Source organism: Sycon ciliatum, chromosome 4 (assembly GCF_964019385.1).
Source record: "Sycon ciliatum chromosome 4, ocSycCili1.1, whole genome shotgun sequence".
NCBI classification, from domain to species: Eukaryota; Metazoa; Porifera; class Calcarea; order Leucosolenida; family Sycettidae; genus Sycon; species Sycon ciliatum.
Genome location: NC_088646.1, coordinates 11,356,849 through 11,384,220, shown reverse-complemented (window position 1 = coordinate 11,384,220; position 27,372 = coordinate 11,356,849). Strand labels below are relative to the sequence as shown.

Genomic DNA, 27,372 nt, shown 5'->3' with positions numbered 1-27,372 from the left:
TGCAACTCTCTCTCTCTCTCTCTCTCTCTCTCTCTCTCTCTCTCTCTCTCTCTCTCTCTCTCTCTCTCTCACACACACACACACACACACACGCACACATTCGCACATATTTTGGAAAACGCTGCGAAGAAGCAGTGTTTGGCAAGTGACATGATACCATGTGTGGGCTTGTGTGAGGGCCAGCTAGATCCTCCACCAACCTCAATAATCAAGGCCTCGCAGCCATTTGTTCCGAGTATCCGTTTCCAGATATTTTATGGATGGAAATAACAGATAACTACATGCGCTACTATTGCTGCTATGGCCACGAGTACCAGAGCATGCAACTCCGCAGCAGTTTGGGAGAGTAGAATTAGCCGGCTATCTCATTGTTGATTAGTCATAGAAGCCTTGATCCACAACTGGAGTGTGGTCTTGGTACAACCTGTGACATTGTTTTTTTTACTGTATCATGCTGTCAAAAAAACCCGGCGTGCATGTACATTGCAGCGTCCAGAACCCCATGCGGTATTTCACACTTCGGTTTATGTATCCGTACCTTCTGATGTACAGTACAGTGTACAATCAAGAGTACATCAAGCATAGCATGCCACTCTGCGTAGTCATGATACATTTGATAATGGTGTCAGGGTCCTTGTTTGCGTCATTTTCGATAGTCACGTAGCCGCAATCTGCTGTTGCACTCTATATCGATACGTTCTGTAACATCAGTTTTACTGTAAAAAAAATGAGTTATGGACTCGTAAACGACAACTCTCTCTCTCTCTCTGACTCTGATGGTGCAGGCCAACAAAAACCATGAACAAATACTTATAAAATGATAATAGGTATAAAATGTCTTGAATCGGCAAGACTGAAAGAAAAGAAAACTACCTCCAGCTCACCTCAACACCATTTTTTTCCAATCCATTATAGTTATTTTGATTCCTGAAGTACTCTTTCATGGTATGGCAAATAGAAGCAAATGAATGGTATTCCACCATGAAATTAATGGCATTTACGCTACTTCCAAAGTATGATGTGTGTAGCTCAACTGCTTGCCTTTGTTGGTCAAGGACAAACAGAATACTAGGATATGCACATGGGACAAGAACAGGGGCCGGGTAAACAGCCAGCTATGTGCTTTGTAGACGCGTGTCCGGTGAAATTTCATTGAAGAGAAAATAACAGTTGCCATATGAAATGACTTGTTTGAAGCACCGCTTCGTCATAGCAGCTGCATGAAGGGACAGGAGAGCTCCTGTCCGTGTTCATTCAATACGGCAATTGAATCTGTTTTCTGTGGTGTTCAGTGCCGCTCCGGCTCGGGGTTGTTCTTGAAGAGATACTCGGCCTGTTACCACAACACACGCACACACACACACACACACACACAAACCTTGCCAAGTTGTGGAGACAGTCGTGTTATACAGTAGTACGCTAGCACAATATTCTTCATGATTGTGTACCATTCTTTTAGTGCGCAATGCGTCTACTTCTGAAGTAAAACCAACATTCTTAGCAGGCTTAGGCCTCACTTTGATGTGTAGACTGTAGAGGCACAGTGCCATTCTCGAGCCCTTCAATTATAGTCAAACAGAGTAGAATGCTGAGCCAGTCAGCATTCTTGCAACGACATAGAATGCCTAAGTTGATTGCATGCATTACTGCATCGCATGCCCTACCAGGAAGTCGATAGGATCCTCCGGCCGGACTTTCATACACTCCGACATGCCGGCCGTCAGTGTTGGCATGATGTGCTTCATCAAGAAGTCTCGCATGGGAGCAGCACGCTCTGCAAGCAGCTCCTCCTCCTGCAACTTCACTTCGGCATAGCGGGACGCCTGGCAGGGAAAGGAACAGAACATTTCCTTTCAGAAAAAGAAGTCCCAGATCAAGTGCTCAGTGTAACTGGGCCAGTTTGTGTTAAAGACATTAGGAGGACTTTGTCATAATTGTATTCCCACTGGGCTAGTGAGTGAACACTGTATACCTGAAAGCACATACCAGGTACTGATGTGCACACTTGGTGCTGCATCACGGCTCTCTACGGGCATGTGATTGCGGTGTAACTCACCCACTTTGCCTGTGCAGCCTTCAGCTCCTTTGCATCCGCTTCGGCTTGCAGTTTCCTCTCTTGCTGTTCAGTTGCCAGGCGCTCCTCCTAAACAGGCATAAGCGGTTACATGCAGTATTAGTCAAATGTGGAATGTACCACACTGTCAGTGGTCATGCCTTTATGTTATCATTCTCGTGTTCTGACCTCTTCGTTGTTGTTGTTGTCGTCGTTGTCGTCGTGGTTGTTGGTGGTGGTATCATTGTTGTTCTTGGTGCTGCTGCTGCCGCCGCTGTCATCGTCGTCGTGGTTGTTGTTGTTGTTGTCATTCCTGTCGTTGTCATCGTCGTTCCTGTTCGAATGCAATCTCAACAAGCACGATACCAAGAGTACATTACCCCCCCCCCCCCCAGTGTGCAACGCCGGATCCAGCTCTGCATAGGGTCTTTGTCGAGCGTAATCGGATCTTTGTGTCATAATACCGTACACATCTGAGGGGAACCCAGGGAGTCGCGGGCACTGTTGGATCAAAAACAACGGTGCCCTGCCTCGAGACCGGCCTTGCACTGGCGTGGAGTGTACGCATGACATCAGAAGATCCGATTACGCTCGACCAAGACCCTATGCAGAGCTGGATCAGGCGTTGCACACTCTGGGGGGGGGGGGGGGGGGGGTTATGTACTCTTGACGATACAATACAAGGTCAAGTACAAGGTCGAATGTGACTGCACTGTCAGGTTTAGTAGACAGTGAGACCGATCAGGTCCTTCTTCACTGGCTTACCTCTTGTATCTGCTTGGCACGAGCAATAGCCTGCCTGTCTATGGCTGACCGCCCTGGTGCAGCAAAGGAAAGCAATCACGCACGAAATGCAGACGCATACATACATACACACGCACGCACACATACACACACACACACACCATCACACACACACACACACACACACACACACACACACACACACACACACACACACACACATCGTATGGGTGAGCTACTGCAGGAAGCTTGGCTCGGATCAGCTAGGAAGCATAGTCCTCGGGGAAAAGAGAAATAGGTACTAGTAAGTAGCAGGCGACCTCATTACACCAGCAACATTACTCCACACTTTCAAATTAATTCTAGCCACTCATTACTGTATAGCAGGAAATTTTCGGACGGAAATATTTTCGGACAAAGTCAAATTTCGACCTTTCGGACGGATTTTATTTTCGTACAGTGCTGCATGCTAAATGCACGTGTTCGCAAGCAGTACGCATGTATAGTGTACATAAATTCTCACGAACAAATTTTAGTACAAAAGAGGCCGTGTACGAAATCGTACGAAAATAAATTCCGTCCGAAAATTTCCTTCTATACAGTATTCCCAACCTTCAGTGATGAGACCTTTTAGGGGTCGAAACAGTGCTGTATGGAGGACATTTTTTGTCAGTATCTACAACTTGGAGTCATGTTGCTGGTGTGATGTCGGCCAGAGACAGCGGATGTGGTGGAGGTGGAATTGCTTTAACTTAAAGGTCCGTAAAATCCGAAAACCCCGGATAGTGGCTTAAAGGGGGTAGGTGGTAAGAATGTTGGCGGTTTTTCTACTTTTTCCGAAACAACAGATCATGCGATCATGACGTCATCAAGTGATTGGATTTTTGCATGGCTGACTGGCTGTTTGATCTGAGACTCATTAGGCCATCATTTTTTATATCTATGTTTCGCGTCAGTTCAACTTCCAGATTCATATGCGAGAGGTGGAAAAAAATAAAAAGTTGCAAAATAATAAAAAAGGCTCATCAGAGGTGTATGCACTGTACATAGCACAATAGCTCGTGCATGGTGTACATTCGAAAGAAAAATCGTACATCGAAGCACAACATCTGGGTTATCAGCATGAGTAAATATTCACAGAGGAGGCAACCGTTGGTCATGGTGCCTATGCTTCGCTGGAATATTGTACTCAGACTTCAGCAGCGGTGCAAAGAGCTCCGGAACGACGCATCCTCTCAGCTTAGGTGATCAATGCGGTCTGGTGTAAGCTCATAGAATATTGCTCCCAGATGCCGAACAAACGATTTACCAACGCTGGCCTAGGCTAGAGGCCATTTCTGAATCCCAGCTTCGCCGTATGCAACCTGTCCACACTGATGACTCGCACGATCGTACACTCACTGTGCATGTTCGATTTTTTATTTTTTTCCGAAAAAATCAAAACGTATGCGTGCGGACGACGCGAAACATAGCTATAAAAAATGATGGCCTTAAAGCTCATCAAAAATAACGTAACTTTTCAGTGCCTGACGAAGTGCATGCAGTAGTGCAGGGAGTCGTAAAAGGTGCATGTATGGCACTGCAGACCTTTGCATTTCAGAAGTTAGACATTCAAACCCTTCAACCTGTTCACTACTTGAAGTACCCGTCGCATACTGCGGCGGATCCAGTTTTATCAGTGGGTTCCACTCCCATACACCGGTGGCGTTGATTTCATCTCAACTTCAAAGTCATCCCTGACCAGCGGCCTACCCATCATTGCAACCGTCCTCTCTGAATTGGACCTTACCGCCCACACCAGCAAGACGGAATGGATCCATATCTACATGTACATGGAGCCGACCATGTCAGCCTAAAATTGGCCACTATTCGGACTTCTCATTTGTCGACTTTTACGGACGGCTTCCTATCAGTTACATACCCCACTCCTAGCATAGTAAAGTACAGATAGAGCGAGGCATCCTACCAGAGTGCTCCATCTTGATTTACACTGAACCAGGGAACGGAAAATCATATAATTGCATGGCTGAGGTGTGTGTACTAGGCTCTGCACCTTGGTGCATTGAGCACTGTCCCGAGCAACTGCAACTCTCTCCGAGTGTGGCTGAGGTCATATGATGTAGGAACCGGAGTATACGAGTACAAGGGTCACACATGACCATGCCCCTGATCAATGTTTGTGTGGACCTCAGTGCCAGTCGAAAGGTGAAGTGAATACGGATTTACTGCATGACGTACAGTGTGTGTACGATGTACACGTTGTATGACCTACGGCAGGACTCGCTCATCTCCCCCCCCCCCCCCCCCCAAACACAACCACAGAAGGGTCAAGGGGGTGGGGCGCTCTCGCGGTACTTTATGGTAGTGGCAGGGACCTTCAGCAAAGTGAATGACATATAGAACACTTGTGCCACTTTGATGCTCAATGTCTCACCATAATTGCGAGGCTCGCCAATTTTCTTCTTGATCATGTCGGCAAGCATGTCGATCTCCTCAAGCGTTGTTGCACATTCAGCGTCTACAGCAGAATCACAGCAGAGTAACCTTATGGACAAATCAACTCTTGGAAAACAAGCACAGCTGAGAAGGGTGATAATTTCAAGAAGCAAAGCAAATATCCGTTAGTGAGGGCTTGCTTCGGGCTAATCAGTACTGACTATCCACACATCACGACAACATACCATCTCAAGATACGTTGATAGCAGGGCTACTTCCGCCTATCCACATACGTGAGATTGTGTAATGCATATGTTCGTACGCGGTTCAGTCATCATGCATGATGACCGCCGTAACTTACCGATGGTATTCGGGTGGATTTCTAGCTCATCGAAATAGTTGGCAACCGTCACATCGTCAGTATTGAGACGGCGATATTCATCAAGCTTCTGGATGAACCCTGGGGGTGAATAGTAACAAAAAAGAGAGAAGAAACAGTTTGGAATAGGCATGACAAGGTGGTCAACCAGTCCACTGCAACTCGGTTCATCTTCCCTGTGCTAAAGAGATTGCACACCGGTGCTACCATTAAAGCCTCTGGCAAATACGGAATAGGTTAAAAATTAAGTCACTGTGCAGGGAGTTGTAAGAGGCTCCTGCTCACACTTTCAACCTACTATATCCGGGCTCGCGTACACTCCATACGACCATGGATAGGGTTAAGACACAGCAAGCAACATGCCCGATCGCATACTTACTCTCCTCGGAGTAGTGAGATGATGCTGCAACCACACTCTCTGGCAGGTTCATGATGCGTGTCTTCAGGAAGTTGTCTGTGGCTTCCAAGACGATGACCACCTCTGTTGCAGTACATTGGGCACATAGGCAATGAAGCTACATGATCTATCAGCTAGTATGGTTAAAATCTTGTTTGATAGATTAAGAGAGCTCCAATCGAGCAAGTAATGAATAGAGAATAATTTTCCGCAAATGGCGAAAGTAAAACAAACATGTTGATCAGTTGACGGCATGTTACAAGGCGGAGGACGCACTGTGTTGAGCCAGGAGCACTGTTTTCAACACAGTGCGTCCTCCACATTGTAGCATGCTGTCAACCAATCTAGGAACTAGTATCAGGGCACAACGAGACAACAGCGGTATTCTGCTGCCAACAATCACAGTACATGTAAGTTACATTCACCACATGGCCTAGCCAGAAATCTTAACCTAGGATTCTAACGGCTTGGCTCGTACACAGAAATACAGAGCAGGTGCATTGACCTTCACTGAACGAGTAACTGAAATGACCATCCATGTCAATGTTCTATCCTAGGTATGGCCCAACAGGTACCGTATTTCCCTGAATATAAATCGCACCTTTGTACACTAAATTCCAAAGGTAAAAAAGGGGGTGTGACTTACAATCGAGCATTACTTACTACTAAAGTCAATAAATCTAATCAATATGGCTAAAACCAGAAAATGGGGGTGCGACTTATATTCGGGGAAATACGGTAGTATCGCTCTTGAGCCTCTCAACATTCACACACTCATACTCATACTCCTGCCCATCGCTGAAGCGATGATAGCGAACAAGCTATGTTAGACATAGCAACTTGTGCTGGGATTACACCATTCAAAAGCTTGCAAGGCTGTTGAATTGATCGCTGCTAAATTTAGCCTGGTCTCCACCACACACAGCTGAGTGAAGTGGCTTTTTTCTGGCCAGTGAATCCCTATTTTTCATTTTTCATTTTTTGACACACACACCACACCACATACACCGGCATGCACTGGTTGTTGGTAACCACCCAGGAGAATTAAAGAAGAGCTAGGAGAATGACAAAGAGAAGAAAGACGTGTGCGGCCATAATCGTCGGGAATTGAATCCGCAACCTCTCGATTGGAAATTGACTGCACAAACCACTGCACCAAATGGCCACACACACACACACACACACACACACACACACACACACACACACACACACACACACACACACACACACACACACACACACACACACACACACACACACACACACACACACACACACACACACACACACACACACACACACACACACCTACACACACACACACACACACACACACACACACACACACACACACACACAGAGGCACGCACGCACGCACACACACACACACCTGGCATTATGGCTTTGTTGTAATCCACGGCGTCCTCTTCCTCTCCGTCATCGTCTTCATCAGCTACGCAGCAATGCACAGAACGATATGTTCACACACAATGTAGCATGCTAGTCGAGCACACCAGACCACCATTACACTGGAGCAATTTGTAATGCACTCGGATTAGTGTTTGATCAGGAGTGCAGCTCAGTCTTGGACTTCATTTGCCTTGCTCTTTCTGGTTCCACGACAAGCTCATCACAATCCATGCATTCAAGGCAGAAGCTCAGTCACTAGTCACGATGGTTAGGATTTCACCGGATTAGTAGGTTTTCAGTCAACCAATCGTGCTTCGACAGCAATATCCAGGCGAGTGTGGAGAATGAGTGTGGGGAACGAGTGTGGGGAACGAGTGCGGGAAACGAGTGTGGGGAAGTGGTCAATGGATTACTAACACAGTCATGTACATGCATAGGAACACTTGTATCAATGAATGACCACCGCAGTTAGAGACTACTTGCCCTCAAAAGACTAGACGGTTCAGGTCCCAGACCCCACATTGTGCATTCAGGCCTCTCTACCCTGGGCCGGGGGCAGGTGTTGTAATACTACCCGTCGATATAAACACAACTGGTACCTTATACTGGATTGTCGGATCACTTCCACATCTACAGAGTAGTATATGCCTGGCGGCAGTACGTACTAAGTAGACCATCATGCTTGGCTAGCACATTGGACTTACGAGCATAGAGTGTCTTGGCTTGCTCCATGGTCTTGCAGTAGCCCTCCATGATGAATCCCTGGTGAGTGAGCACAGCGTAAATGAACACAGTGAAACAGTACAAGTCCGATAAGATTGCATGGCCTATACAAGGGTAAGCTTTTCACATAATATACTTTTCGGTGACTTACACGGCGTAGACCTACACAGTTCCTGTGAAGATCATGTATCTGCCACCGCATCACTAGCTCTATAGTAATGATAAGTAACCATAACATCAAATCGATCAACAGCTCCGGACAGGCAGACACACACCAGTAAGTAGCAAACGGCTGATTAACCCCAGACTTGCATTTTCACGAATTTCTTGTGGAGTCGCACTATCCTACAGATGACGAGGATGAACAGCCACAAACTACGACTGTACCCACTATGCTGCTGGTCCAAGCCAGACGGCCATTTCTCGGACTCTACACACAGAGAGTTGGGATGAGTTCTAAGTGACAGCTTGTACAGACAGCGCTTTTAATACATGAAGCGCACATGGGTAAACACCTACACATGGGTAAACACCTACACATGGGTAAACACCTATTTTAAAACTAGTATCTTGTATCAACTAGAAAGCTTAAACATGGGCACAGAAAATATTGCTGTGGTGTTCGCAAATGCTGTACCTGGTTTCTGCATGGAGGCGATGTCAAAGTTCTCTTATAGAAGTCAATGACGTGTTCATCCGTCAGACGACCTGCAACAACCAGGAGCATGGCAGCAGACCAGGTATTAGAACATGCCACACACTGATCACGATATACAGTAGCAGAGTCCTCATGTCCTCATGTCAAACACTGTGATACATAGACACGTTTTTGTCTGTTCTGCTGATGACAGCATTCGTGATGCGAACATGACTGGATGCCCTTCACATCTTACTGGTATATAAAAGAGAAAGAAGCCAATGCCATACAATGAGGCATTGCAACAGTCATTAATTGCCAGCTTCGCATAATAATGTAGAGCGGTGCTACGCTGCTACAGGCATGGTATTATTCAAAGAGCAGTGTAGCCTACAAGGTGCAGTGCATGTCCTCTGAAGGCATGCCACAACAGCGGCATGAAATAGGCATATCAACTAAATGACACCGTCTTTCTACAGATCTATTCATATTCCAATGGTCCTTCGAGAAATATGTTGAGAATTCTATGAAGGAGCGCAATCACCCACGCCGTACAATTGACTGTGTGCAATATATTTCAGACTTACCTCCATTCTCAGCCTTCCCCGCCTCGACGGCCTCCATCAACGCACGATCTTCTTGAGCCTTCTCCTCCTCCGCATCGTCCTCCTCGTCTTCTTGCGTTGTACGGGCCATGCTTTGCCTCTGCGGCACAGTATTCCATGCAATAAGACAACACTCTTTGAATGTGGCAGATAGCGGATGGACAATCCATAGGATTCAGGATTGTTAAAATGTACCCGGGCAGCAAAAGGGACCGTTTTTTTTTTACACACACACATGAACTGGTTATGTTAGAGCATCACTGGCTTCAAGCGAAGGTTCCAGGTTCGAGCCCTGGTGGTGACAGTCAGTTTTTCTTCTTCAGACTTTCACCTTTTCCATTCCCTCAACCAGTTTTAGCATTGAAATAGGCTTACCAACTGTTCTAGATTCTCTTCAATGACACCGCTCGTGTTGACGTGCTCAATCTTGTACTCCTTGCAGAGACGCGCCGCAACTTTGCTCTTGCCCACGCCAGGCGGGCCCAAGATGCATGCTCGGATCGGCTATAATACATGTGATGGAGTCACAGAGAACCCAAAAAATTGAAGTCAACCTGCGAGAACACCACTGTTAGGAGCAAGGCACTGCCTTGAGCTGCCATGGTGAGTATTTAGCAGACCCAACCGGTAAGATCTATTGCATAATGCAGTTACTCATTCATCCTGCCCGTAGTGAATGTGGTATATCATAGGTAACCTTTAATACATCCTCAGCATAGGAGAAACATGGCACCTTAGGAGAAATATGGCACCTTAGATTTCTAACAAGTAGAGGTTCCCTTACCCCTGGTGACGAGAAAAAAACTCTATATTGACAAAAGTTACCTCGCACTCACCTCTACCTTTCATGAAAAAGAACTTGTTATTGTACCCTTAGCCACATCGCTACCAGCAATAGTACCCTACAGGACATCACTACCAGCAATAGTACCTCACAGCACATCGCTACCAGCAATAGTACCCTACAGGACATCGCTACCAGCAATAGTACCTCACAGCACATCACTGCCAGCAATAGTACCTCACAGCACATCGCTACCAGCAACAGTGCTGCAGTACATAGCTGCTACCTCACTATGCATACTGTACAGTGTACACCGACGGTCTAGGCTTACCACCAAGTTCCTTGCACGTCGATACTCCTCCACGACTTTCTTGATATTCTCAACGATTCCAGCCTGCAGCAACAGATGAAGGTGCACGCCGATATAAGCCCTTGATCATGATTGATAGCACAACCTATTCAGATAACCTTCTCTTGGCATTTCTTGAGCCTCCGTGTCTGCTTATCCTGTGGTCGCTCGACCACCCAACCAACATTCTGGAAATTGCTGCAGAATATCGGTTGTCATAGCTCCATCACCGCCCGCATCGCAGGACGTTGAAGCACGTTCAACTACGTTACAAATTTACTTCACGATGAGCGATGCGCATCACTTTCTACATGCCAGGCGCACAAGACTCAATCAAGTGCTTTGGCCGGCTCGCGTACGGCTTTGGACTGTGTGCACTGGCTGCCGGTAAGCAAGGCTTCACTTCGGTGTATTGTGCATCGAAGACTCTTCCCACAACCCTTCGCTCATTTCAGCGCAGGTTGCTGGCCTGCAGTACAGTGTAGATGCCTGTTTCTGTCTTTTGCAATAAGACGGTCACTGACCCGGTGGTCGTGGTGACAGGCAATCACACACACTATCCTAGCCATGCTGTCCATCGATATCATTATTATCAAACAAATCTGTGTTATCGCCTCCTATTCTTTATAATCTGTGTCTCTATACAGAGATACATACAAGTACATAGATCGTTGCCACAGCAGAAGATCATGAGAGATCATTCCTGATACTACACAGAAGAGATAAGACCCGAGTCATCCGAGGCTCCCGGTCTGCACCCATGGAATAGCCTTTGGTGGATAATGCCAGCAGAAAAATGGCTGGCGGAAGTTGATACTTTTCTGGTATGTTTCACCCATGTTTGGTACTAGGATCAAAAATTTAAAAAAAGAGGAAAAAAGAGGAGCAGGGTTCAAGCAATTATCTGCCATGGCCCATGAGCTTTGTATGCTTCTGCCAAGTTTCAATGCTTCTCGAGTAAAATCTGCCAAATGTTCAAGCATTCTTTGCCAACGCTTGCTGTTCAATGAAATCCGATCAAGTTACATTGTACTTGGCTTGGGAAGAACTAACTACTTACTTCTAGATAGAGGAATGCACATTTACAGCTAAAAGTGCGTGTACGGCGTACATCGCGCATATAGCGTGCTGGCCAAGGCGTCGCGTGCCGTCTCCGACTGAGTGAGTCGCATGCGCACGTCATGCTTGGTGCCACGTGGCGTGGGACATCAGAGCGAAAAATTCGAAAACCAACATCGACCAAGCTCAAGCTGTAAGCAAAGTCGAACTGCAAGCAGGGAGTTTGTTTATCGTTTATCGTTCGAACAGAACTTGTCTTTGCTTTCCCCTGTGCGAGTGCTACGTAGGAGTGCTATATTATAATGTCGCTGGCGTAGAATCGTAGCATTGGTGAAGCAGAATTTTGAAAATAACGTTTATACAATTATGGGACTTTTGAGATACGTCGTAATTGTGTGGGCAATTGCTTCTGTGATCGCCACGATTGTGCTGGTTGATCAGAAGTCCTACGGCGGCCGTCCGTATTACTTAGTGGAGCATCTGTTTCTTCCATGCGCCGTAACGCTAACACTGGCCATCGTGGCAGTGTTACAGGGATGGCTTGACGTTGGTGGTGCAGCCGCCTCTCTGGCAGTGGGTTTATCGCATAGTGCCAGCCATGCTAGCCTTCTCTTCGCTCTCCTCGCGTTTTTCGTCTCTTCTTCATGTGCTACCAGTGTCGGGAAGCGAGCGAAGAGACGTTTGGACCCGACGTACAAGAAAGGTAAAGTTGTACAAGTATGTAAAACACTGCACATGTACTGCAAAGAAAACGTGGTGTACTTGCCCACGAAGGAACGTGCATGCATCCACTCTCACCATGAAGGCCATGGGCCAAGCCACTCAGTAAAATAATCAACATACCGGTAGCAAGAGTGCATAAACAAGAGTATGCAACTGTGGTTATGGGTCAGTGCGCGGTGCGCTGCCTTCATCACGCTCTGAAAGCATGCACTCAAACCCAAAATTTCTCGTGCGAGTCCATTCGTTTTTGCTCGAATCATTCCAATGCCTACGGAATATCTAACTTTTGGCGCGTGACGTCCAGTTACGTACGAAAGTTCATTTCAAACCAGAGGGAAAGTGCGGCGTTTGTTTTTCCGCAGTGCGCGGACTGCACCGAAATGATGTAATTAAGGCAGCGCGCCGCGCATCTGGCCCATAGAAAAGAGATCACAGTTGCATACTCTTGCCGGTAATTATATGACTGTATACAATGTACGGTACAATATTACAGTCGTCCCTCTCTAATCCAGCACTTTATAAACCAGCACCCTCGATAAACCAGCACAATTTTCAGTAGCCAAAATGTCCTCTTCATGCATATTGCAGCAGTAAATCAGATTTGTTAATCCAGCACCCTCCCTAATCCAGCAGATTTCCGTGGCACAAATGGTGCCGGATTATAGAGGGACCACTGTATTACAAATCATCAAGACTTCTTCCATGCATGTACAGTGAAACCTCGTTAAGCGGGATTCACAGAAGCTTTTTTTTCGATGCGACACGCGATGCGATACGATCTGCGACAGACGCGTGCGATACGAACTCGCGAAATGCCATGCACAGAAGAAGTCAGCGATGCGACAAAGTCTTGCTGATTTGGGTACGTCACCATGGCATTCGCGCGGTTTGGTACAACTAGTACAAATTTATAGGCAACTCTTGAACCTTTGTACAACTTTGCTGTAGAAAAGGTCAAAATCGTACGCCAAATCGCTTGTCGCATCGCAAAAGTTGAGCCAAGCTCAACTTCTGCGATGGCCCAGTTGCGGCAGTTGCGTGGGGTGTGAGATGGCTGCGATTTGGGGATTTCCCGGTTTCGCGGCTGTCGCATCGCGTGTCGCATCGCAAAAAAGCTTCTGTGAATCCCGCTTTAGGAAGAACACTGATAAGACAAATGTTTGCGAACTAGTATTTCTAACTCCATTGGATAAATCACTGTATATTCACTGGATACGGATAAGAAGAACTCCCGTTATTGCAAACAAATATCATCTGTCCCTTGGTGTTCGTCCTAAAGGGGTTTGACTGTATACTGAATTTGATTGGACTGGCACTGACTGGGAACATCATGATTCAACATGATGGACCAAGTTATTCATTGGGACTGTGAGTTTCCAAGATGCTGATCACGTTGAGATAGCGTGAAACTCGGCGTCCCAACAAATAGTGCGGCTCATTCTGTTCTCAGTGCTTTGCATCGAGCACTATAGCAGCGACAGTGTACTTTTGCGTCCTGGACATGTACAGTGCTGCTCAATGAAATCCAGTCGCGTCACTCGAGTACACGCCGGGCATTGCGCAGCCCTAGACCTGTGAACACAGGGCTGCGAAATGGTGCAAGGCGCAAACTCGAGTCACGCGACTGGATTGCATTGAGCAGGCTGTATATGTATTTGATTGGGCACGCTTGTCTTACAAATGTGGTCCCTCTGTACAGGTCACGGGTCTCCTCATCCAGGGGTGATAATGACTGGAAATAACATTCCCTTGGTCCTAGTTGCTGAAGTCCTCTCTGGGACAGGTGGCAGATTTTTACTGTCCTACTGTCGTCGGGGGGTTTATGACCAGACGATAGCCCTTCCGATTACTCTCTCACATCACAGGTACCACAAACAGAGGACTGACATTTAGGCTTTACTCCAAAGAGAGTCTCAAGAAGAAGGCCAAGAACAAGAATGCGGACAAATGCAGGCATGCGCAACCTGCGCAGTCCACGCGCGGTCTGCACAACAACCACGCCGACCCAGCACACACGTTCCAAAAGGGGCATATACCTTCCAAAAGGGGCAGGGACAACACTACCGTAACAAATCAAGTAATTGGCGCACCAACAGTAAGAACCATGGAAAGGTGTATTCATAAAAGTAACTCTCAGAAAGCTCAGTGGGAAGTTGCACAGTACGAGTATGATCTTATTTGAAAAACACGTGACTGACTTGAGTCCAAGTACGTGTCAGCTGAATGTTTTTCGGCTCAAGTCAGTCAATTGATCAAGCGTTTCGATTTGAATAAAACTTCATAAAAAAGTTATGAAAGTTTTACAAACCTCATCAGAAGAACTTCAGGGCTAAGAAATACAGAGAGAGAGAGAGAGAGAGAGAGAGAGAGAGAGAGAGAGAGAGAGAGAGAGAGAGAGAGAGAGAGAGAGAGAGAGGAGGAGGAGAGGGGGGGGGGGAGAGAAGGTGAGCTAGTACAGCATACGTGGACTCGGTAACACGAGAGAAAGGAACACGCCGCAAGTAGTCGACAAACTAACTACTTCGGTGATACTTTTCTCGGTTTGCGAATGGTGCACGTTTTGCCCATGTAGTTGAGGGCTACAAGACGACACTGTGCTGCCCCTAGTTTTATGGCAAGATTTTGACAGTACGACACTCTGAGGTGTAGTTCAAGATGCATAACTCATGTATTTCCACAGCAAAACTTGTGACACTGTTGTTTCTGGTGCGACCACTCCCTCTATTCAGCACAAGCCAAACACTGCTCGTTTGGTGTGACCCTGGCCTAAATAATACGTTTGTTCGTATGCTACTGTGTTGTTCCGTAGGTGGTCAGCGTAACATAGTGCAAGTGTTCAGTAATGGTGCCGTGGCCACATCGGCTGCGCTGTCCTACCTGTATTTCTCGGCATTTTCCGCACCCGGCTCAGATGGCTATGAGTCAATCAGCTTTCAGTTTGTTGACCCTGCACTGCTGTCAGCGGTGGCATGCATGGCCGCTCTAGCTGGCTGTTGTGGGGACACGTGGGCGTCCGAGTTTGGCATCCTTCAAGGTAGCAATCTTCCGCGTCACGTTCTCACGCTGCGGCCCGTCCCAGCTGGCACCAACGGCGGAATATCGTTCATAGGCACTGCGTGCAGTCTTCTTGGCGGTCTGCTTGTTGGCGTGGCCTTCTTTGTGGGCATGTCAGTGCAGCACATTATCGATAAGGACGTTGCCGGGTTGACGCTAAGCTGCTGGCCTGCAATACCTATCGGTGCACTGTCTGGATTGCTGTGCTCAACCATTGACTCCATTCTTGGCGCCACCCTACAGTACTCCGGCCGTGATACGTCAAAGAACTGCGTAGTCAACCAGCCAGGACCGGACGTGGAGCACATTACGGGCCGAGACATCTTGGACAATCACGCTGTCAACTTCCTCTCCAGCTTGCTCACCGCCCTCATTGTGCCGGCAGTTGTGTATTCACTGTCAGAGGAACCTTGGAGCGTGTAATAGCCAACGGCAACGGTGTATATATAAACGGGCTTGACAAATTTTATCGCTAATCTCATTACGGAAAACCTAGTCTGAGTCTAACACGAACCGTGATTTTTTTTAAATTTTCACGACATTTTTTAACTTGTGCCAACCAATTTTTAACAGAGGCATTTTATCTCAAATTTAGTTTAACCCTCTAGGACAGGTTCCAACCATATACAGTCGACCTACCCTTATAACGATAACCCCTATAACGATATTTTTCTGCCAAACCAAATCACTCCATTGACTTTTGTATACAACGCCTTACCCTTATAACAATATTGCTATAACGATATTACCCCTATAACAATATAAAATGGGCTGACCAATCAACATTTTCCATTTTATAACAATATCCAGCAGGGGATATGTAGAGTCCACTGTCAAGGTAGGGCAAGATTCACTTGATAAGTCGCTGGGACATGACGAAATGCGATGAGGGCACCAGTGGGCACCTTGCTGTGTACATAATGTGCATGTACATACGTTTTTGACGCTATGAAGAGTGTAAAAAATGAACTAAATTCATGCATTATGACGTATGTGTATGAAATGAACCAGTTACCCCTATAACAATATTACCCTTATAACAATATTTCTTGGTCAGATGAAAATATCGTTATAAGGGTAGGTCGACTGTACTAGTTTGAAACAAAGAACATAAAATGGACTGTAGCGTTGATCGCCAAACAATTTCTAGCGTACTTAATAAAATCTGCCTTTCTACTTCGAAGTATTTCTTCTAAATGTATAACACGAGCAATGCACCCAGCCACTTTTTTTGTTGCATCCATGCGAGTCCATCAACTCGTACTTATTGGGGTTAAAGGATTCGCTACGCACACAATGTTACCTGTGTACACCGGACACATAGAATGTGTCAAGATAAATGACTTCTTTCTACATGTAGATAGCCAGTTGTAGTGCGGACGTGCAAACATGTTCCATGTATTTGTAAAATAGTATTCAACATGTCCAGTTTGCACAGTACTGAAATGGCTGACTACACTGTGGAGCTGCAAGTGAAAGCCTCATTATACTTTAGAAAACATACCCCCCCCCCCCCCCCCCACACACACACACCAACACCGCATCACCAGTACCACCACCATTGTACCAATTGTCATCTTGGATACCCTTGCCTGACAATGTTTGCAGTACTGTCTAGTGGTGGTGGATAGACTACGGCCAAGTCTTGTGAACAAGAATAAGAAACTGGGCCGGGTAAATGTCCCCCTACGGTTTACAAGTGGCATGCAACAATGGACGGTCCTTACATCCGAAACCCATTCGATGTTCATCAGCTCCTTGATGCAGCCACCTTCCAGTCTTAGGTTTACTAGCAGCTGATCCAGGCAGGGTTGCTAGGTTGTATGAACGAATCATCGCAGATGTGCATACGCATGCACACGCACATGCACATGCACACACACACACATACACACACACACACACACACACACACACACACACACACACACACACACACACACACACTTGTACTTGTACGTGTTGCTCACTGCCAAAACTGGTCACGTGAGTCTCCCCGGGAGAGGGGAGAGAGACTCAAAAGGAATCTTGGAAAGATGACTCAATTGGCTATTGAACCGCCCAACGGCCGACACCCACTGAAATCCCCAAAACTCTGGGTGGACTTGAAAATGACCCCACTTATGGGCTCACCACACCTCAGTAAGTGGGTGAGGACAAGGTGCAGAAAAAGGATTGACGGCATCAGGGTATCCATCCAGGGATCCAACTGCAGTTACCCCTGCCCCCAGTGAAGGTAACACTTGCTACTAGTGTGGGTGGCTAAATCAGAGAGAGAGAGAGAGAGAGAGAGAGAGAGAGAGAGAGAGAGAGAGAGAGAGAGAGAGAGAGAGAGAGAGAGAGAGAGAGAGAGAGACACACACACACACACACACACACACACACACACACACACATAATATATATATATACACACACACGCACACACACACACATAAGGAAATCCAAGAGTGATGAAAAGTCGAAGAAACTCGGAAGTGTGCGAGGAATGAAGAATACTTAAATTACTTTCCCTTCCGCCTGTCTATCTGTCTTGTGTATGGTTCGCACATTGACTCAGCTTACCCCAGTTAGTTCCGTCAAAATGAACTTGGAAGTGTCAGTTGCTACAACCTTGCCATTACCAAGTGTTTGACTGATTGCCTGCGTGGGCACAGCAGGACACAACATTTGGTTAGACAATACAATAATGGCAGATGTACTACATCACGTGAAGCTCTGATTATAATGCTCCCCACAGTGTTGGGAGAGAGAAAAGGTCTTAGTATTTGGGGTACAACAAGATCATTGGCCAACGAGCTTCACACCTGGTCTTTTATGCATGTACGTCCAATATGCTGGCTAAAAAAATCATCTTTGATCATCTTTGTCTGCAGTACTTACAACGTGCACCACGCTACATGTAGACGTAGACCTACATGCATGCAGGGGACTGGTGGAGTCATATACACAACTGCACTCACACCTCAGTTCCTCCCAGCTGCATACTGTAAGACAATGTAAGGGAGTATTGTACTACTCCCCGATTATAACGAGGAAGTAAATCCAACGTTTCAACGCGTGACATTTCTTCGTTACAATTAGTTCTTTTGGGGCTGTAATACCTCATAATAATGTGTTATGTGCGGATAATATCCACTACAGTTTGTAGTACGCACTGATTATGTAACAGTTGGGGCACAGCACAGCATCAACTATCATACAGCACACCGTGACAGCATCAGCATAGCAAATACAGACTGGCATCCCCCGTATTTGTGTTACCCAGAAGCCAGCGAGGTTTAGGCTCAACAAAGTTTCCGCTCATTGGGTTCGAACCTACTTTGATGATTTCCTCATGGGTGCTGACGCCATCGTCCACAGCGACTATGAAGCGCACCTTCAAGCTGCTTTCGACTACATTGCGGAGGACACTGGAGCACAAAAACAACACCACACATGTATCGAGCAAGAAATTCACAGGAAGTAAACTTGTAGAGATGGCAACACTGTGCCAGTTGGCCGTTCTGTGAGAGCTCTGTAGCCAATGTAGGATTAACCAGGCAGTGTAGGATTGACCAGGCAGTGTACAACTTATACAGTGTACTAGTGATAGTGATGGCTGGGTAGTCACCATCACTGAATGTTGACATTTTATTCCCGTAGCTATGCAGAAGACGTTACTTCAGTAACATCTGGCGCTAGCCAGGGTCCACACAGCTTTAATTTGGTATTTGTTTGTTTGTGTCACGCCTGGCGCTATCCGTATCTGACGGCAAAAAAGCATAGGATGTTATAAATTTTTCAATTCTCCTTTTTTCAGGCATATCCTGGGATTCGAACCCGCACTATCGCCCTACATGCATTCCCCCATGCACTTCGCATTCATACCCATTCTTCCAAGTTGCTTCACGTTATTATCTTGCGTTTGAAAGCCCTATTTGAATATTGCGGGCAGCTGTATGTGGCCAGCTGTGTTTGATGGTACGGTACGGTACGGGAGACGGTGTCGTATTACCCTCGATCGTACCTGTCCCGTACCTATCCCCTACCGTACCGTGCCATCAAAGACGGCTGGCCACAATGCATATTCAAATAGGGCTTTCAAATGCAAGATCACAATGTGAAACAACTTGGAAGAATTAGTATGTATGCGAAGTGTATCGGGGGATGCATGCAGGGCGCGCGATAGTGCGGGTTCGAATCCCAGGTTATGTCTTAAAAAAAAGGAATTTTTTAAAGAATTTATAACATCCCTATGTTTTTTTTGTCTAGATCATCAAGGCAAAAAAAAAAGCATAGCGTAGGGCCCTGAGCTTCCAAGCTCTCTCGTTATACAAATTATGTGAATGTGATGCAGTTCATTGCCGAGTGCAATGACCCATTCCTGGACTTGAGGCAACGCCATCTGCCTCAGGCCATACTGGCACCAACACATCAGTAGCCTGATCGGTACTACTACGCGGTACAACAGAAGCTGCCTACTACTAGTACTGACCTGCAGAGATCGGTGATGTGAATTGTTGGCAGAACACCTTCGCCTTTACCAATCATGTTTACGGCCGCTCCGCTCATCCAGGCTTCCTGCACATTCGACATCAGCCATGACCACAACATTGAGCACAAAACAAGAAAACCACCAACAAAGAGCAGTGTCTGTTGCATTCCAAAGTGAGTAGTTTTTTTTCCAAGTACATGTACTTACTTATGGACAAGTTTACCATTCCACTGGTGTGTCATCAATTGGCACCTAGAGTGTATTATTCTCCTCCCCCCCCCCCCCCTCTATGCCAGGATTGCCGCATAATGGAGAATTTGACTCGCACTCTCAGAGTCTTGCACATCCAGACAGCAACTTAGCAGAAAAAGGAGACTGACTAGCATGCCCCATAAGTATGCCAGTCTGCGGGCAATGCAAGGCTAGGAAAATGATGGGGGGGGGGGGTCAACTATAGCCCAGGTGTTCTGAGATTCAAACAGCACAGTCGCTTCACTACCATCATAACGGTCAAAGCACCGTGACCTACTTGGGAAGAAAACAACAGTGTAGATGTGTGACTCGATCGAATACTACAAACAGGTCCTAAACGAGTCTTCTTCCACTTGAGCAATCAAATTCTGCTATATTATGCCGAATTGTCTTGAATCATTTGACAGTTTGATATTTGAAGCAATGTTACACACACAGAGGATTGTACACGTCTTTGACTGAACCGTTCAGTTGAAGAGCCGAAGAAGATAACTTCCACGCGAATGACTCACCTTGAAGAAATGGTGGAAGACCCCTTCGCCCTTGCCATAGATCAGCCCTGCTGTAATGACGTACGTTGAAAGCCTGTCGCTGTCCTGTGGAAGCACACCATAAGCAGTGAACACACACACACACACACACACACACGTGCGCATGTGTACAAACATGCACGCTCACACACACACACACACACACACACACACGTGCGCATGTGTACAAACCGTGCACACACACACACACACCACGCACACACACACAAACACAGTGACACACACAAACACACACACATTGCATCAACACAAACACACACAATGCATCACCCTCCCCCCCCCCCCCCCCACACACGCACACACGCACACACACACACACACACACACACACACACTCTCTCTCTCTCTCTCTTTTTCTCCGAGTGACACTGTACCATTCCCCTACCCCACGCATACATGAAGTTGCTTGCATACACCCCCCCCCCCCCCCCTCCTCCCAAGCACACACACACGCACTACTAGTACTTACCGTCCTGCCAAGCTTCAGTACCAGCTTCTCAAGAACGGCCTGCGTTTTGTAGCCGGGATGTGACTTGCGGCGGCGGTACTCATCCTCCGACAAGCCAACCTCTGGCTCTTCCTGAATTCAAATGTACACACCATTACAGGCCAGAGAAAGCGATACATGAATACATCTATTTACCAGGAGAATTAGTAGAGCAGAATGAGTCTTTCCTGGCCATCGATGTATAGCTGTCTCCATGTAAAATCTTCTGCAGCCAAACTTGATATGGTTCAGAGTTCAGACACACTCTAACTGCCCTAGCTCGTACAGTCAAGACTCACATAACTCACCAAAGCATACAGTTTGCAATGACTGTGTTCCTGTCACCGTCGCTTTCAGCATTACTTCATTCTTCACGATGCAATCCGCTCTCCACATGTACAGTCAAGCCTCTTTAGGGTGAGCACCACGGAACCGATGGGAATTGCTTGTCGTCGCGGAAGTTCTTCTTATCCCTACTTTATACATGTGCCCGTGAATGCGCAGTGATTTGTCCAATAGAGCCGTGAATGCTAGTTGTTTAAAGCAGAAGTTTGCCGAATCAGTTTTCTTCTGCACACGGTTCTACTATAGTATGCGCATGTGCAACTTACTGGATCTGCCGGCTTTGTCTTGGCCCAGGAGAGACAGCTGGAGAGGCAAATGAATGTGATCTTCTTGGGTAGTTCTTTGATCCGATTGTGCAGAGCTGTGCATAACAAACAGAAGAGTGTGGACCAGAGAATCCATGATTGCAAAACATCCTCGCGTATATAGGTTATGCGAGTGACTTCACGGGTGAGTCAGCGGATTTTCTGATGGGCGCTAAGTACACAGCATGAGTCGCTAGTGCATGTGTAGCGCTGTGCTGCGAGTCCGCGACTTCACCAAAGCATCTCAACTGATGGTGTAATCACATAACCTCTCTAGTAGTCTCTACTATCCGCCAATCAGTGATGAGCCGTATTGCACAAAGGATGATGTGCATAACAGTGCATGGAACACAATCACACACTCTCTAAGTGTCTAGACACCAGCAGTGAGTGCTAGACTAGAACATGGTAACCTGCCTACAAATGTATTGCAAGCAATACAGTAGAGTCACTCCTACCCGGACCTCCCTTGTCCGGACATCCCCCTCCCCCCCCCCCCCCCCTCCAACCTGCACATCCCATACCTGCAGCCTTTTGTCCTGAGGTATGTTGTCAACCCTGTGAGAGGTTCAAGGCTACTGTATATTGATATTCAATCTGATATGCATGAATTTGTCGTACCAATGATAGCCTCCTCGGCGTCTTCCTGTTGTCTTAGGCTATCCATAATGTTGAAAATGATAATGTCGTTTTGCATCCACATTCTAACCATAGACTCGTCATCTTTCTCTGATCTCTGCAAGGATCAAACATACATACAGTTGCCGTTGGTGTCAGTTTAGGAATTCAGGGCACTTGAAACACGAATAATTATCATGAGCGTCAGTTTGCATACAGGACATGTCTCCTTATGAGGAACGGATCGACACAATCACTGTGTGAGTTAAAAACCCTCATGCAGCTGAATGAAGAACATGTTGATCATCTCTCGTTCACACAAGTGTAATCTTGCAGTAGGCTACTGCTTAAAAATATTGCAAGATTACTGATGTTTTGCCTACCGTATTTTCTCCAATAAATGTACAGTACTTTTAATTTTTCTAAGGTGGGCAGACTTGTACTACTATAGGAGACTACTAGTATTGGATTGGAGACATGAACTTTTATAGTTTCTGGAATCCATACTCAACATGTACTACAATTGGAGACGTACTAGTATTGGAGATGTGTACGTTTAATGGGGAAAATACGGTAAATAGCAACTCCATTGCTTGCATGGGACTGCTGGGTGGCACAGTTGCCGCACTGGTCCTTACTTTGATTATGTTCACATCTTCCGGTAAATCAAGTGTGTCTCTGTCGTCGAGCAGATCTGGCCTGTCTTCCCAAACCGTGCCGGATACGATATACTGCTCTGCGTTCTCTTGCACTTCGTCCTCATCGTCCTCGGGCTGCGCTGTAGCACCAACATTGCTCGATGCAAACACCTGAACGGCATGAAAGAACAAAATCGGTGTGATCACTGACATGCTAGGTACCCGGGCGCATACTAGTTCTATCTTCTACAGACAGTAGGTTCTAGCTTCAGCTACCACCCAAGTGAACGGGGTGCACAAAAATGGTCTCCAAAGACAGGTGGACCTCCTAAGCAGGTCCACCTGTATGACAAGGCAATGATCAGATGCTCGAGGGCCCCGAGATGGCGGATCTCTCAAAACAGGTGGTTTCTCCGGGCAGCGGTTGCTTAACACTTGTTTAGTAATAACTTGCCTCTGTCAGTACTCATAGGGAAATTCAAAAAACTGTCATGGTTGCCAACTTGCCGGCAATAATGGCTGACACTGTCAGACTGCATTCCACACAAACCAGGCACTCTTCACTGGAAAATATTTCAATGTTTCGATCTTCATGATCATCAGCAGCAATGAAGTGGATATGGGTATAGAGAGGTTACATGGGAGGCTCTGTGTGAATTGGGTTCACAGGACCAAAAGTGACAAAGAGCAACACTTTGAAAATTAACAGTCCGGAACAGAAGATTGGTAAGCAGGTGTGCTAGAATTGGCAAGTGCTGAAGCCTACTAAGGCAGTAGCAGTAGGTGAAATATGACAGAAACAACGTTAGTTGACCATCAGGGTCAGTACTCTAATACTACACAGCAAGAAATAGGTGCAATGATGAAGCGTATCATACAATATCAAAAGCTAACGGCTCAGGGTATAATGGTAGCGCCTAACCAGCAGAAAAGTAATTTGCATTGTGTGTTTCTCCTGTCCTAGCACAGAGGATGAGCTATTCTAGCATCGGGAGACCGAGGTAGGCAAATCAGCGCTAGCTATATCCGGGCAGCGCAGGTAGAGAAACCTATCCCCTGAGACAATCCCATCACAAACTCGAGGTGACACACCCGGCATTGTTGTTGAGTTGCTGCTGTTTCTTGCTGTCACCCTAGCACTGATGCTGATGATCAACTTACATTGTTTCTGTCACATTTCGCCTATGAGTATCACCGTAGACTAGAGCATTTACCAATTCTAGCACACCTTACTTCTTTTTCGTTGTTGTTGCACACCACACACCTTACCAATTTTCTGTCCTGCCCTGATAATTCTGTTGTTCTTCGTCACTTTTGCTCCTGAGAACCCAATTGGCACAGAGCCTCCCATAAAGCCTCTCTTTTACCATATCCACTTCATTGCTGATGATGATCCGAGACGATGATTGAAACGTTGAAATATTTACCAGTGAAGAGTGCCTTTGTGTGAAATGCAGTGTGAGTAGAGTGTCAGCCATTGATGCTGCCAGCCGCAGTATCTTAGCGTCATTCAGGATTTTACATGAAAATTCAACATAATACTATGTCGAATGGAGGTGGCAAAGGCATCTGTACTTCAAGCCTAAGGTGCTCTTCAATTTAACTTCCCCTCCGGGGTGAGGCAAAATAACATGCAGCACTGACATGTTTTTCTCTGAGGTAAGATGTACTATTGCGTTTCGCAGCCCTAGTAGACCTGCGAAAACCGTGTGGTGCAAGGCGCAAACTTGAGTAACTCGGCTGGATTTCATTGAGCAGGACGGTAGTGCCCCTGCACCTGTGCGCAGTCCAGTGTTCGCAGACCTGTGGTTGCACAGTATCCCCCCCACTAACTACTAGACTGAAATGAATACATCAGTGTAGGTGATACCAGCTGGCTGAATTTCGTTGAGCATCACTGCATGCACGAGCTGATGAATGTATGTGTAATATATGACTGTGTATTGTGATGTGCTAGGGCTATGTTTGATACGGAATGAACTAGGCAATACAGTAGGCAAAGCATGCTGTTCACAACATCTGGCCTGCTCTCGGATCATTTCTTGTGATTTGGCTATAGCGTGCAGTATTCTGCCGCCACCACCAGTGAGTCGTACAGACCCGTTTCTATACGGCTGCCTGGTCACAACGAAACAGGACGACTATGCTAACCGTTCGGATGCCTCAGAAATCTGAACTCCCCCCAGTACAAGTCCTGTAAATCTTCGCTAACGTGTTGCACGAACCATAAGCATACTACTATTCCTAGCAATTGTGCCCTTAGCTCAGTGTTTATGTGAACAGGCTAGGCTAGGCTAGGAGATGAGCACTGAGCACTGCATGTACTGCATGCTAGGGCATGTGCTCAGTGGGTTCCGTGGGCTGCATGTTGCTGTGGTCATTCTTACCTTTGCGATAACATTTCCCGGGTAGTCATCCACGTCGTTTACAAACACCTTTACCATGATGGCGGTGATTGTCCAGTGTCTGTGTGACTCGAATGAACACCAGGCGCAGGCTCTCACACTGTCGACACTCGCTCACTTTCCGACGCAAGGATAACGACTCTTGTGCTCGCAAAGGCGGACAGCTTTGCTCTTAGACTGCCGGTAGCGTGTCAATTTAATCTACAGGTACAATTATGGTAACGCGTTGAAATAATCTGAAACAGCTTATTCAACATTCGTCTATGTGCCAGTTGCGAAATGATCAGTTTGAAAGAAATGGGCCTGGCTGACAAATAGATACACACTGACCGTCTAGTCTGCTGTTTGTGAAAGCAGTCGAACAGGAGCTACATCATACATGACTCATGCGTGTATGCTGTTGATCCCCGCTTTGCAGTTTGTTTGGTTTGAAAGGGGGATCTACCAATAGTACCATGCATGAAGGGTGTGCTGCACGTAACAAATGCATGATAACCAGATAACAGTTTCGTGGTTAGCGCGTTTATGTTCAGAGCATAGCCGCTGTTTCCTAGGTTTCATCACACGCAGCAGGTGCCTGCGCCGTTACCATGGCCACGACTAGGCTCAGCTGAGTTAGCTTAGCTAAGAACTAAACTACAACTAAATTACTAATACTTACATTTACAAGTAGTAAGGGGCCGTCCGTAAATATCGATGTTTTTTTAGAGACGATATTGGTGCTTCTCTCCCTTGACCCCCCTCCCTCCCCCCAGAAGACGCACATGTACATCTAGATCATGGAATCAATATTAAATATTTTTTTGGATGCTCATGAAGTGCCCAGGATGTTGAGGGTCCGGTGTAGGCGTGAAAATCCCGCCGCACTCACGCAATAGCTGCATCGCCTGGGGGGAGCGAACCGGGTTGGCGCTGCAGTGCTCACAGCCATCGTGTAGATCTACCATGTGTACTGGTGTAGACAAAGCGGCTACGCTCGGGCTTGAATTTTTTCAAATCCTTGTTCAGACAGTGAAGACTGGAAACTCTTGTGGAGTTCGTCCGTGTTTGTTCGCACTGCCTCTACGTCTTGAAAAAGGTCTCCTGCAGGCATCGTTCGGCCGATTTCCACAATCAATAGCTCATTCTTTTGCTCTTGAAATTCGCCATGGGCGTACAGCTTCCAATTTTTGATTTTGTTCTCGTGTCGCGAGTTTTAGCTCCGCGAACGGAAGCTGGTTTCACATTTCTTGTATAGCCATTTAGACGTCCGCGTGCAGGGATCGGCGAAACTTCAGATATTTACATCGATATTTTTCTGATGCTCGAAAAGACGCACATAGCTCAAACCCCCTCCCCCCCAGACGCACCAATATCGTCTCTAAAAAAACATCGATATTTACGGACGGCCCCTAAGTACTCAATCTGCGGACAGCATGCTGTTTCGTTCTTTTTGAACTCATCAGCGCAGCACAGAGGAAATGAGGCCGAACCTGATAGCAATGGAAATAAAAATTTCCAATCAGGCCCGAACGTACCTTGCCAGAGTGCTCAAACTGACAAGTCAGTGAGCTCAAGTAGTAAGTAAGTATTACCGGTAATACGTATCTATTATCACTCCCTTAGACTCACATAGATTTTTGCCATACCTAAGCAGTCAAATATTCCTGCATATTTCACTCCTCAGGGATATTGACTGCTTATATTTGACTGCTTAGGCAAGTTAGGCGCAGTTGAACGGTGCCTGTGAGTAGTGGCAGTGCAGCATTGTCACTGCATGAGTACTCAGAGTAGGTGGTGGTGCAACGGTTGTGCAATCATAAAACCGGGATTCATGAGGTTATCGTTTTGGAATTTGAAATACGGACTGTTTGTCGTGATAAATCTAATATTGACTTCGTACTTGGTCAGTATAGGAAATAAAAACCTCGTAAAAGACCTCGGCTTCGCCTCGGTCTT

At 46.5% G+C, this 27,372-nt stretch overlaps 2 protein-coding genes across 2 annotated transcripts; one reads left to right on the top strand and one right to left on the bottom strand.

Moving 5' to 3' along the window:
• Nucleotides 1-672: 672 nt before the first annotated feature.
• Nucleotides 673-25,821, bottom strand: LOC135814467 (adenylate kinase 7-like). The gene is made up of 23 exons (XM_065327589.1): nt 25,417-25,821; nt 23,030-23,200; nt 22,395-22,509; nt 21,735-21,829; nt 21,106-21,216; nt 20,598-20,681; nt 19,834-19,919; nt 18,679-18,769; nt 17,922-17,999; nt 17,084-17,170; nt 10,503-10,565; nt 9,763-9,891; nt 9,370-9,487; nt 8,783-8,853; nt 8,127-8,184; nt 7,403-7,465; nt 5,992-6,093; nt 5,595-5,693; nt 5,232-5,315; nt 2,819-2,871; nt 2,057-2,143; nt 1,665-1,823; nt 673-1,333 (listed from the first exon to the last, which is right to left on the bottom strand). The coding sequence occupies exons 1-23, from the start codon at nt 25,471-25,473 to the stop codon at nt 1,289-1,291; spliced, it is 2,106 nt and encodes a 701-aa protein (XP_065183661.1). The 5' UTR covers nt 25,474-25,821; the 3' UTR covers nt 673-1,288.
• LOC135814468 (transmembrane protein 19-like) lies at nt 11,772-16,796 on the top strand. The gene is made up of 2 exons (XM_065327590.1): nt 11,772-12,282; nt 15,112-16,796. Exons 1-2 carry the CDS (start codon nt 11,946-11,948, stop codon nt 15,777-15,779), a joined length of 1,005 nt encoding a protein of 334 aa, XP_065183662.1. The 5' UTR covers nt 11,772-11,945; the 3' UTR covers nt 15,780-16,796.
• Nucleotides 25,822-27,372: the final 1,551 nt, after the last annotated feature.

Excerpts from the sequence above, each read along its gene's own strand:
- LOC135814467 (XM_065327589.1), bottom strand. The coding sequence starts at position 25,473 with ATGGTAAAGGTGTTTGTAAACGACGTGGATGACTACCCGGGAAATGTT. Across the intron at positions 9,488-9,762 it reads AAGAGAATCTAGAACAGTTG|AGGCAAAGCATGGCCCGTAC; the intron begins GTAAGCCTATTT and ends ACTGTGCCGCAG. Across the intron at positions 5,316-5,594 it reads AATCCACCCGAATACCATCG|ACGCTGAATGTGCAACAACG; the intron begins GTAAGTTACGGC and ends ATTCTGCTGTAG.
- LOC135814468 (XM_065327590.1), top strand. The coding sequence starts at position 11,946 with ATGGGACTTTTGAGATACGTCGTAATTGTGTGGGCAATTGCTTCTGTG. Across the intron at positions 12,283-15,111 it reads GGACCCGACGTACAAGAAAG|GTGGTCAGCGTAACATAGTG; the intron begins GTAAAGTTGTAC and ends GTTGTTCCGTAG.